This window comes from Hippoglossus stenolepis, chromosome 21 (assembly GCF_022539355.2).
Source record: "Hippoglossus stenolepis isolate QCI-W04-F060 chromosome 21, HSTE1.2, whole genome shotgun sequence".
Taxonomy (NCBI): Eukaryota; Metazoa; Chordata; class Actinopteri; order Pleuronectiformes; family Pleuronectidae; genus Hippoglossus; species Hippoglossus stenolepis.
Genome location: NC_061503.1, coordinates 12,650,069 through 12,662,833, shown reverse-complemented (window position 1 = coordinate 12,662,833; position 12,765 = coordinate 12,650,069). Strand labels below are relative to the sequence as shown.

General features: G+C 42.6%; 1 protein-coding gene across 2 annotated transcripts in view; it reads right to left on the bottom strand.

Moving 5' to 3' along the window:
* The window catches only part of LOC118100345 (A disintegrin and metalloproteinase with thrombospondin motifs 3), a 45,820-nt gene extending 33,632 nt beyond the window's left edge, over window positions 1-12,188 (bottom strand). For both annotated transcript variants that reach the window (XM_035145317.2, XM_047338255.1), the window contains exons 1-2: window positions 11,578-12,188; window positions 10,733-11,196 (exon numbers count right to left, since the gene is read on the bottom strand). In XM_035145317.2, coding sequence (XP_035001208.2) covers window positions 10,733-11,196; window positions 11,578-11,656 — 543 coding nt within the window. In that variant the 5' untranslated portion in view covers window positions 11,657-12,188. The remainder of the gene's footprint in view (window positions 1-10,732; window positions 11,197-11,577) is intronic.
* Between the last annotated feature and the right edge of the window lie 577 nt (window positions 12,189-12,765).

The following is a 12,765-nucleotide window of genomic DNA, read 5'->3' as shown; positions in this document are numbered from 1 at the left end:
CAAGTAAGACATGCTAGAATACTTCCTCTGTGGTCTCTTATTTCAGCGGTGGGTGGAAAGTGAAGCCGGGTCCGTGAGGGGAGAGCGCGGCAGCATCTGGAAAGGCCTTTCAAACGCTAACATGTGTACACTGCACGGTAAAGCCTGGCCGAGGGGGAGGAGACGCAAGGTTATTGGATTCTCTGAGGTTATAGGTTAAATACTGCATTATTTAATGGCTGCATCCCTTTGAAATTACATTCAGATCATTTAAAAATCAATACCTGCATCGAGAGCATCGCCTCAGCGTTGACATTCTCTGAATTGCAGCATCTCAAACATTGTGGGTTATTTTCTTCTTTCTGTATCACATCGCTGTAAAATGAACATCTTCGGGTTTTAGACTCTTGGTCTGAATACATAAGCCAATCCACAACCTCAACGTGGGTCCCAGGAACATACACAAATGGGTTTTTTTTTTAATTTTTTGGCATTGTTGTGTTGAACGATTCATTAGCTAATTTCAAATAGACAAAATATTACGACCACAGTACGTTCTTCCCCAAAAAATTATAGAAGAGGTATTTTTCTAGCCCTGAATAGTGTCTGCAGAGCTTCCTGACATGCAGCTTTTATGTAGCCTGAGAGCCAAAACCAGGGGAAGCCAAAAAGTCCCCATGCAGCGCTGTTGAAGGTGACACACACGAGCACATCTATATTTTTAGCCCCGTTACAAAAGCGTGGCTTTAATGTCACCACCTCGGGCCTGGACGGAAACACCTCACTCACAAAATATCCGATGGATTATCTAGAGATTTGAAACAGACATTTACAGTCGTCTCAGGATGAACTGAAATAAGTGTTGATCCTTTAACTTTTCATTTAACTCCCACGGGTGAAGGTTTAATTTGTCCCATTATATATTTGTTTGAAATAACTCCCTGCGAAACCTAATGACTTTCTAATGCCTCATCTTTGCTTTGTGCTTTAGCGCTAATTAGCAAATTACATCATGCTGAAGTCAAGTCAATATGCTCACACTAGCAGATAGCTGAAAGAATAAAAGAGAACAAATGAAGGCGGCATATATATATATATATATTTTTATATATCGTGATTTACCAGTTTCACTCAAAGTCACATATTCAAACAGCGCTTCTATAATGCCCCTTTTCCACCAACACCCACTAACATCTGGCTTTTCTCTACAATGGAGAGGGATACAATCGCAGCATGATCCCGGGTCAATGCAGGATTTTAATTGGCTCCGGCTCTGATCGGCAGTGATGGAAACATGACAACCAGGTGAATGTGCTAATTTGACAACACAGCGAGGTGTCAGAGCTCCTCAGTTGTGACATGGGAAAAAACACAGGGGGGAAAAACTCCTCCAATGACGATGGGAATGGAGTCAATCACCTCTTTTAGCAAGTTTTCCGGCAAATTTAGGTGTGAATGAGTTACACACGCCATTTATACGCAGCAACTTGGGGTTCAGTGTGTTGCCCAAGGACGCTTCGGAAGGCAGAGTGAAGGACTTGGGGTTCGAACCACCAACCTGCTTGTTAATGGACGAACCGATCTATACCTCCTAAGCCACAGCTGCCCTACATAGCATACAGAATAATATTTTCTGTTTTGCACCAATCACAAATTACTGCACTCAAACCAGGAAGGACCAAAGCACCTCGCTGAGCCACAATCACGCTCGTGTCATTAACTCAAGAGCCTTTGTCATTTGAAGAATCACGGTTGGTCAGTCAGGAGAGTCTATTTAGAGAGATTCTGGTCAGTAACTGTCAACATGTGAGCTTGAGGATACAGAGCTGGGATTTTGAAGAGTGATTGGAGAAGTTACCTCGTCCCTATTGGGTATTTACCTCTGAGTTTGAGTGGTACGCACAGCGGAGATCGCTGTGAGCACTGCAGCGCTCAGCGGAGGATAAAATTCAAAAAAGGCACTGAGGTGGAGGCAGCAAGGCATCCGGCAGAATCACCCCCACCGTGCACACACACACACACAAACAAGAAAAAAAGGGCAAATATAGCTCACACTTAAACTCACCCGTGCACTAAATTCCACACTTTGGTATGAACAACTTTGAAGGTGGATATTTACTGTATGTAATTTCAGGGCGACTTCTCTCTGCTATGTAAACCAGCAGCTGGAGTTTGTCCCTTAAACACCGAGGCGGAGAACAACTGAGGTGAGAGGTGCACGGAGAAATCACCAGGCTGCTGAACCGTGTCTACTTTAAAGGAATAGCTTAAAATAAAATAAAATAGACAAAATAAGACAATAAAAACAGAAATGTCTCAGATACTGCGTTGGCGAGCACGAGAGTCTATGATCCGATACGATACCACATCTCTGAAAAGGAGTTAAAGAAGGACTTGTAAAGTATATACAAGACTTAAGATCTGGGGATGACACAGGCATACAGTTGTTAAAGTATGTTATATACGTTTTTTTAAAATGCACTGATATTGGATTGGTACTCTTTATGAACGGGTACACAAAGTCCAGCTATCAGAATCTGTACTGGAAAGGGAGAAAGGAGTTTACCTAAATTACATTTAGTTATTGTATTTTCCATAATACTGTCTGGCAGTAAAACAACAACTAGAATCGCTATATTCTAAACTACCCTATAGAACCCTGACACTTCCTGATTTTTACGACAGCTGTGTCTCAATTCAGGGGTCGCATCCTTCAGAGGCACGAGGCCCACGAAGGATGCAGTCTCTGTGGGCTGTGTAGACCGTGAAGGCCATAGTGAGACTGTCTGGTCCGCAAAGATGCCATTACGTCTTGGGTTGGGCTGGGAAATATCCACACGTTGGAATGGAAGGACGCATTTATCGACAGTCCAGTCGCGTCACTGTGACGCAATCGGTCTTGGAACACAGCCTCCGATGGACGCAGTCCCTGCATTGAGACACAGCTACGAGCAGTGTGCTTAACTTTCTTATTTTTGACTTGCGTGCAGTTCTAAAAAGGGACACGGAGCACTGGTCCGGAACCACTCGCAGCTGCTCAAAATATATCAACTCAAATTCTGTTGCAGCTGAAAAATGTCTGGAGCGACATGAGTGAGGAAATCAGTGTAAAAAATGTGGTGTAAATAGAGACAGACAAAGACAATAATGTCACAACATGCCACTGACACATGGTGGTCTTTTTTTCTTCCTCTAAACTGTCAACGTGACCTGGTGGAGACATCTCCACAGCTACATGACGGACAAACAATCTAAAAATGGAACAAGCCCTCGAGCTGCAACGTGCAAGGAGATCAAAGTCCAGCCGTCATTCCAGGAGCTTAACCGGTAATTTGCAGAAGATTGTTTAGAAACATGTAATTTCGTTCCCGTTCATGCTCTCTGTTGATCCGCAAACAAGAGACAGAGTTAAAAAAAGGGTCATCCACTGTCACCCACTGGGATCGCAGTACGCACTGCCGCAGCAAGGTCACACGTGCTCCTGTACAAAGTCAGAAGACACAAGATTCCATCGAGCTCTGTATCGGAGTAAAAAGGAAATTAAACTCCTGACGCAACACTCGCAGGCGGCACCTGACATATGATGAGATGTTTGATAAGAGCTTTTGTGGTGCGAACCAGGGAAGATCAATAGGCCGGCGAGCAAATCATGGCTCAGCAGAGTCGCGGGTTTGAAATAATCGTATGAGACAGGTTGTGGGAGCGTGGGGATTACGACTTGATTCCTTTTTATCAGCTTTCACGTCTCACTGTGCCGGGCCACAAAGGGCAGGCATAGCTGGTGATCAAGATGAGGATTACCGAGAGAAAACTGGGCTCACTCATCTGCATGGGACTTTCAAAAAAGAGCAGTTAATTAAAGCAGACGATTATGATGCTGCTTTTAATGACTAATTGATTTTATATGAAAGCAATTGTGTTTAAAAGAAGATATAATGTTGTTTCTATTACTATAATTACTATTAGTATAATCAATGTAGGGATAGCAGAGGTAGGAGCTGGCACTAAGGGCTCTTTCACACCGACCTCGTTTGGTTCTGACCTTCTGACTTTTTTCAGTTTAGTCCGATCAGGTGTGAAAGGTTCCTCGGACCAAGGAGAGTTTGGTCTGGGTCTGAATCATAGGAACCATGGTTCGGTTCGTCTGCAGTGTGAAAACCCTTTTTTGGATAGGTCGGACCACATTAAACAAATGAAGATGACAAAGTAATGGAGATAATATAATACTTGAAAGAAAAAAACACAAACCAGACCTGGTAGAAGTAAGTAGTGGTAGAAGTAGCAGTATTACACAAAGACATTGTGAAGAGGTAGTAGTGGAAGAGGCAGATGTGGTAGCAGCTGTATTGGTATATTATATTATCACTATGCAATGTGTAAAATGTCTTTCACATTCATAAAGTCCAAGTTTAAACGGTTTAATTGGTTTAAATGTGTATCACAGTGTGTGTCTGAACGAACCAGACGTACTGTAGCTGTTGAAAGTTAAGTATTAGCCTGGGAGGAAATAAATCACATTATTGGCCGAGACGTTGGGCTTCCACTGATGGAGCTCTTAATTTAGTGACTCCACCTCCGTGCCAGCAGAGCACTGGAATATCGAGGATACTGGACCGGGACCAGGACCCTGTACAGAATCCCTGCAAACATTCATGAATAGAACAATTTATTCAAGCGTTTTCCATCTCCAGTGAATGGAAAACTGCAGCCCCCCACCAAAAAGTAAGAGGCAGTAGCTTGACTGACTGTTGCTAGGTGGCTCTCGCTCTATTTAAGCGATGGACACAGAAATAGCGCTCTTCAGTCTGCGGTTATCTCGCGCTCGTGTTTCCATCACACATGTAATTCAATCAGCCCCGTCATCGGCGCTGATTCCCAACACATGAGCAGCTCCGGTGTAATCATAGCCATCACTCAGCGCTCCGCAACAATAGCGCATGCTCGTCTGCAGCTGACGCCATCGAGCGGGCGAGCGGCGGTCACAGGAGTCAGGCAGGAGCATAACACGAACCGACGCCGACAAGTGGCTCAATCAAACATAAATTATAGTACCACTAGAAAAACACTCAGAGGGATGTGACACCTGTGCTGCACTGTTAAATACTCAATACACTGCGTGGTTAAACTTTAAAAAACTGAATTTTATTGATGGATGAAATTTTGAGACCATTATAACTAACCCTAACCCTTGATTATTGTTATTGGGGGATAACAAGGCCACTGTGAAATGAGATTGTATGATTTCATGAGCATGATGCTGTAGATATTAATATCAAAGCTGCAATGCCTCTAAAAAAAAGGGATTAAACTTTGATGTCATACTGTGACCTTGACCTTTATCAGATTTGAAATAAAATGTCCTGAGCTTAACCCGAACAAATTTCAAAATTGGATAAAAACTGCGTCAGACAGAAAGACAGACAACAATTAAAGGTCCAGTGTGTAAGATTTAGTTGAAAGGGATCAATCTGTGATGTTTTCACTAGTGTGTTTAATCTGAATTGTAGGAATTGTTGTTTTCTTTACCCTAGAATGAGCCTTTATATTTAAATACTTTATATTTACATTGAAGCGGGTCCTCTCTACGGAGGCAGCCATGTTTTTTACAGCAGCCCAAACTGGACAAACTAAACATCTTTTGAGTTTTGTCATGTTTGAAAGGGGGCGAGTAAGGTGAGGGGTATTCAGCTGCAACATGCGACTTTACCACTAGATGTCACTAAATTCTACACACCGAACCTTTAAAATACAACTGCCCACGACCACGTAGCACGGGTATAACGAAACTGGGAGTGCAGGTCTCTTTTTAAAAACATCAAACCATTTTATATTCACTTTTCACAACATCCAGCCTCAACCTGGCAGCCTGACGGTGCTGTGAAGTCAGATGTGCCAAAAAGGCATCTGCATAATTAGAGGCTTTAATGGAAGCATGTTTTATCTGTCGTGAGCTTTGAACGCACATCCAGGCTCATGGCGGGAGACCAAGCTAATATAATTGGTTACTGGTGATGTCATGGCTCGTTGTTTATCTCTGAGAGAACAGACCCTCTGCAGAGGACACACAGAAAGGGAACTTGTGCACGTGCGTTCTTTAGAGCCATACAGATAATTTGGTTTCGGCATTTATGTTTGCCGACATGAGAACTTTTATTTTGCAGAACTAACAATGCAGAAAAGATTTGCATTCATGTTTACATTTTATTTTTCTAAATTCAAGTTCTATATATTTGCTTGTATTTGTTTATTTCCTTTTTGTTTATAGTTATTTATAGTAAAGTCTGTAGTTAAACTGTGTAAAATATCAAGACTACATTAGTCCTATACCTTAGGAATCATTGGCAAAAAAAAATTTTAATATGTTAATTGGCCGATGTATTGGTATTGGCATCGACCCCAAAAAGTCCATATTGATGGGCTGTGGTGTTCTTCAAGGAATGAAAATGACCTATGCAACTGTGATCTACAGTAGATCTGCTGCAAAGCTCCAACACAACAGTTCTCCATAAGCGACTCTATCAAACGTAACTTTGAAGACGGGGAAGCTGGTGGTTTGTAAAGATACACAGAACACACTAATGGCAGAGATGCAGCCCGGACACGTCAGCCTCCGCACATGATTCACTTTCCTATTCTCTTCAAAGGGAGCGCTTTCATCAGACATTATCTCCTCCGTGTTCATCCACATCAAACCGGCACTTCAGACTAAATAATATTGCTGCGAGCCATTGACGCGCCTTCACACGCTGCCCGCACAGCCCTGCAGGCGCAGACAGGTCCGTGTTTATGTTGGCTTTGATGCAAGGAAATGCATAGATGAGATTTCTAAGAGTCTGTGGCCTTTAAAGACGGAGTTTGCCCAAATCAAAACAAAAACATATTAATCATTCCCTCACTGAGTGGTTCTGCGTTGCTTAGCCTTGTCTCAGGCCTCGGCAACTACCGCCGCAGTTCAACAGAGGTGAATTCAGTGTTGTTTGTGATGTTTAAAGCTCTGAAAATGTAATTTGAAAAAGGTCAAATGAGAGGCCGGCGCCTCTCCAGAAACAAACACTGCGTCGATCACAGACTCCAATGTCAGCAATTTCATCCTTGAAACTAGTATCTACGAAGGAACAAATTACCGTTTCATCCAACCTGAAGTATCGAACATAAAGGAAAAAAACACACTGAGCACCACATGTCAAATGCTTTGGAAGAAGAATGAACCCAACTCTGGATCTAAGTCTTCTGGTTCTACACGTCCAATATGTCAAATTAACAGTGAGGGACGAGTCTGTTCGGGCTTTACATGGGATTTACATTCATGTAGTTGTTCCACATGAAGTGATCGGTCATTGATCCACTCACTCATTTAGTCAATATTGTCTGTAACCCTAACCCTTTGTTTAGCTACAAATTAGAGCAGTGGACAAACCCCACATGACGGGTTGTTTCCGTGGCTCTCCTGTGCAGAGGGAAGCATTTTTATAGCGAACATTCACAGATTTGTATCTACTTTTAGTGCAGCCTGCAGTGACACTATAACACTATAATTTAGCATTTTCTTTCATTAAACACTGGATTCACCTCATGAACTTAACATTATTATATCGGTTACTAAATATTTCGACTTTATTTTTTGAGACTGCTATGACAGCTGGCCCCAAATATGGCAACACCCATAAGTAACCAAAATGAAAAGTTTTCCACTTAAAGGGTAAAGAGCAACTACTTAAACTAAGAAAGTGAAAAATTAAATGTCCAACTTCTTTTCTAAATAATATGGAAATGCCTTCAAATTAATATTCAGGCTGAATAATAAACCGGCACTGACTCTAACATGAACCATGCAATCACTCTTCTTTCACTGGTTTATAAAAACCTGGAATATGTTTTTGTCAAAATTGTTATATGTTGTTGTCATTTCAATAAAGATGAAACCACATTTTTACTGTGTTGGTGTTTAGCAGCAACGCACTCGGAAAAGTTCACATCATGTCAGATTGATCGTAGAGATGTGGAGTTTCAGATTTGTTGAGCTGCTTTAACATGCAGATCGGAGGCGATGGGGATCGAACCACCGACTTACTGATCAGTGAACAACCCGCTCGTCCTCCAGTTACCTTGCAGCGACGATGACAACAATACATCTCCATTGTTTCTTTGGGATTTCTCAAATTGCTGATGCAACACAAAGAGCTTCACTGTACTAACAAACACACCAAGAAGCAGAGAGATGCTATTAGGGGCTTGTAAAGATTCTTTCAAAAGAATGTGAAGGATTCATAGCTCTCTGTGTTTGGATGTGTTTTATGTCTCATTTGAAGGTTTCAGGAGCTGCGAGTCGCCTCCGCTCTTCATTCCAGTCATTATTTCTGTCGGAGCACTTCAGAGAGCCGCCCCTGAAAAGTTACAGCGCAGCCTCCCTTTCGTCAACCTGCCAATTCACATGTCACAAGTGTGTTTGAAAATTCACCCTAATTTGCTCGACTGCAAACATCCATTAGTGGCTCAACTCGTCTCCCAACCGCTCTGCTGCTGCATCACGCCGCGATGGAGTCTTAGAGGCAGCGATGACACCGAATGGCTGCGTTAGAGCAGAGTGATGAAAAGACCGATGGTAGATGGAGGAGCTTGAACATGCTCGGGATGGCTCTGCTGGAATTCTGTGGCCATTCCCTTTGAAATGATTTTACCCAGATAAACCAAGTCATAACTAACAGTAATAACACTTTAAAGTGATAGTCTGCCCACAATGTGTCTCTTTATAATCAAATACGCCTGTGGGTTTGAAAGATGGGCTTTAGAAGGATTACTGAGAGTGGTGCTCTACGTCAAGTTGGATTCAAGTCAGTTTCATTTGATTCCAAAGGAAACCTGTTGTTTTTATTGCATTATAGAGATATTGAAAATGTTTTTTAATCCAGATAATGTCCATTAATATGCTCATATGTTCCCAACATTCAATTTCAGATCAGATTCAAGGTTGGTGAAGTACTAGAATTTGGTAAGCTCCAAGAAAGACCCAGTCTCTTGTCAAATGTTCACCTGATGATGAGCAACGCACAAAAGCCAAGTGAAATGACAACATCACTGTTAGTTTACAGTTGATCCGTTGTGGCTACAGATATATTTATATATATATAGATACTGGTACCAGCATCGGAAATGCCTCAGATACAGCTGAAAATGCCGGGTCAGGCAACGGCGAGTACTTGAGTCCATCTTTAAGAGTATATTAGTTTCACTTCTTCTTTGCCGCTCCAAAACAGCAGTTCAAATGTACTGCCACTGCCATGTAGCCTAGCCTATTGTTTTCCAGTAGTGTAGCATTAGCCAAAACAAGCTAAACTGTCCGCAATCTGGCAATATTTCACGCTGGAAAGTCCCACAAGTAAAACAGCAGCGTGTACCGTATGCAAGGCTTCAGGTTCGAGGGGGGGAACTAGTGTTGCCACTTACAACATTAGCAAACTAAAACATTTGAAAAGGCTTTAATCTGAGCCAGGCCACACAAATGCACTGCTATGGGATCAGTACTCAGTATCGGCCGATACGCAAAGTCCGAGGGAAGAATGGTATCGCAACATCTCTAGTTGTAGCTAAATAATGTGAAATCTTGAAAGATGCTCGAACCAATAATTTAATATCAACAATGGATGAAATGACTGCGTATAATCTGAAAGAGGTCACTCAAGGTGATGAATCTATAGAAAATTATCACCCAACTTTGCAGCTCTGATCAGCTCAACAGAGAATTTCAGCTTCCTTCCGTTTTGGTTTTGTTTTGTTTTTTGTTCTCGTCAATGTTGTGAGAAGCTAATGGGAGAAAACCTTACAGGCTAGCTGCTAGTGAACACAGTGGTGCAGCTATACTAGCCAAATAGTCAGATATTTATCACGGGGTTTAAGGACAAAAAAACAACAACAGGATCTAAATATAAAGTGAATACATTTGACAGGTGGCCAGAAACATAACTCCAAATGTCACATGATCATCATAGATGTGTGCTATCAATATTCTGTTTATAGCTTGTTGCATTGCCACAAGAGGGCAATAAGTAATAAAGTGAAAGTTCAACTGAAGCCCACGTCCGTCCTCAGCCAATGATTGATTGTTAAAGAAAGAGGTATGGATTCCAATTTGTTTTTCGCCGAATTCCATAATGGACTTGTCTCCAACTTCCTGACTCTACTGTTTCTATCTTCATCAGTTAGACTTTGCTATGCTTGCGTGGAGTCATTAGCTGCCTGACAAACATCCGAATATCAGGAGCCGGACGCCCGGATGTGTCTGCTAGTGTGTAAACAAATGTGTTTTGTTTATTGGCAAAAATATGTGTGTGAGTGTGGAGGATGTGAAGCACACAAGATGGACAGCACAGAAATCATGCTGCAAGAGAGGTTTAACGTTTTAACGTTTTGTGAAGACTGGTGACATTTAGAATCCGTGGTAACTGACCTGAAAACAGCCTCCGATTAAAGGACCTGACTACAAGCTGACCCATCACTCAATACTACACAGGGTTGATTGTTTGATGTGTAAACAGTGGATTACAGATGGAGAATGGTTGAGATGGTTGCATGTGTGTCTTTGGATGGAATACACGTGGAAGCTTAGGTCAGAAATTCTAAATGCAAATGGATATGCTGCAAGCCAATCCACAACACCCCCACATTCTGTCTGCCAATGTGCCAAAGACAGAAAAAGCATCTTTCCTCCTGCCACATCTCTCTCTCCATTGTTGTCAAGAGGTCATTGGGGACTTACCAGTCCGTCACAGTTGCTGATAGCCACCGAAGCCTCCGGCATATCACTCACATCCCCAGTGAAAACACAGTTCCCGTGGATACGTTCATTGGCCTTTTCCTCAAAGTCCTCCTGCCATTCCACGAAAGCCCCCGGGGCCACCAGCCTCCTGTTGGCCCTCAGGCGGAGGTGCAGTTCTTTCCCAAACACAGTGACATTGAAAAACAAGTGCTGAGTCGAGGAGGAGGAGGTGACCGGGGGCGTCTCGGGGGCACCACGGGCCACCCTCCTTTTGCTGCCGGGGTCTGAGGCGCCGGCGGCAGCAGCACCAGCACCAGCACCAGCAGCAGCAGCAGCAGCAGCGGAACCACCATCACCTTTACTTCCACTTCCAGCAGAGACCACGTGAGAAATGTACCGGCCGTGGGAGTCTGTGCTGAAGGGCACGATTAGACCGTATTCACTTAACTTCCCAGAGAGTTGTTCTGATGGGACAGATAGTGTCAAGTGAGAATCACATTCACAGACCCATGGCAAGCAAGGAAAGGAAACAAAAAAACAATAAAGTAAGGTAAGATGAATAATTAAAGCCTTAAAGAAGAGAACTGAACTTGATTTGTAAAATATATAAAAAAGGAATCCTCTCTTTATAAAACTTTAGTGAGTAAAAAAAGTTATCCAACACATTGAATTGAAATTGCTCCTCCACAACAACAGGGCTGTCAAACTCTGTATATTGACCTATCAATAAGAAATAGGTCATCTTCTTTTTTTCTAAAATCATTATTCAACCACATTCAGGCTTCACATTGTATCAGCAGGAGCACAGCTTTAAAAAAGAAAAGAAAACAAGCAAGACAACCTACCATGAGTTTCTGCAGCGAAAATATGTTCCAAAAATAGTTGAGTGAGTGAAAAGCACATGAATAAATACATCCAGTCCATAGCGAGGGCTGCAGAGTGAGAGCTGCCACTTCAGCGCTGACTTTTCCTGTCTGTTGTAAACTTTGAGCAGAGGAGGAGAAAAAAAGAAACACACACACACACACACACTGAGCAGAAAGTGCAGGATAGAAAAGTCCTCAGAGTTCAACTGCAGCGACGCGCATTTCTGTGCGTTTCCCTCCAGTCGCCAAACTGACGGATCTATTCACAAGTTGCTTCCAACCTTCATGGCCTGTGCTGCTGAACTACATAGACCAAGACTGCCCCATCCATTTAGGGAGCAGAGAGTGGGGGGGGGGGGGAGATATCTGAGCGCTGATGACGACAACTCCCCCGGTACAAAAGCCGGGACGGTTTGGAGAGGGAGCCCAGTTTTCTTCCTCTTCTTCTTCTTCTCCTCCTCCTCCTCCTGCTCCTTCCTCTACTTTTCCGTCCACTTCTTTGAGAGCAAGTTAACGCACGTCCACGCAGAGGAGGGGAAAAGTCAGAGGGCTTCAGATAAAGGGAGCAGAGACAGAGTGTCCCGCTGGTGAAACATCTGCCGTCCAGTCGTGCGCCATTACGCACCAGTGGTTCGGCTGCGGGACTTCACACAACTTGCAGCTTAACTTGAAGCCACTGGCAGCCAACAGTGGGAGCTCCCTCTCCCATCGAGACGACCACATCTTAAAAACCAAGAGTTTCTCTTTTTCAACAAAGAAAAGTGGTTGTGTCATGATTTCCTGCAACAACAACAAAAAAAGTCCACATCCAATGTTCAGTCTAATAATCAGTTTTTCCTTCAGATGCCATGTTTTGAACTTTTATACTGGTTCAAATAGGCAGAAATAACAATAATAGAATAATAAAAGTCATTCGAATTTCCCTTACACGGTTACAAAGTGGTTTACACATGGGGATAAAACAACACAGAACAAATAGAAGACAATGTTATAAACAACATCGGTTAAAACCACTTTAAAAATTAGGCATGAAAAGGCGTTCCTATACAATTATAAAGACACATAACAATAATGAACTTTTATTTATGCAGCACAAAAGACTGTAAACAAGACAACAAATCAAAATCAAAGGACAGTTGGACAATTTGAGGTACTTCACTCGTAATT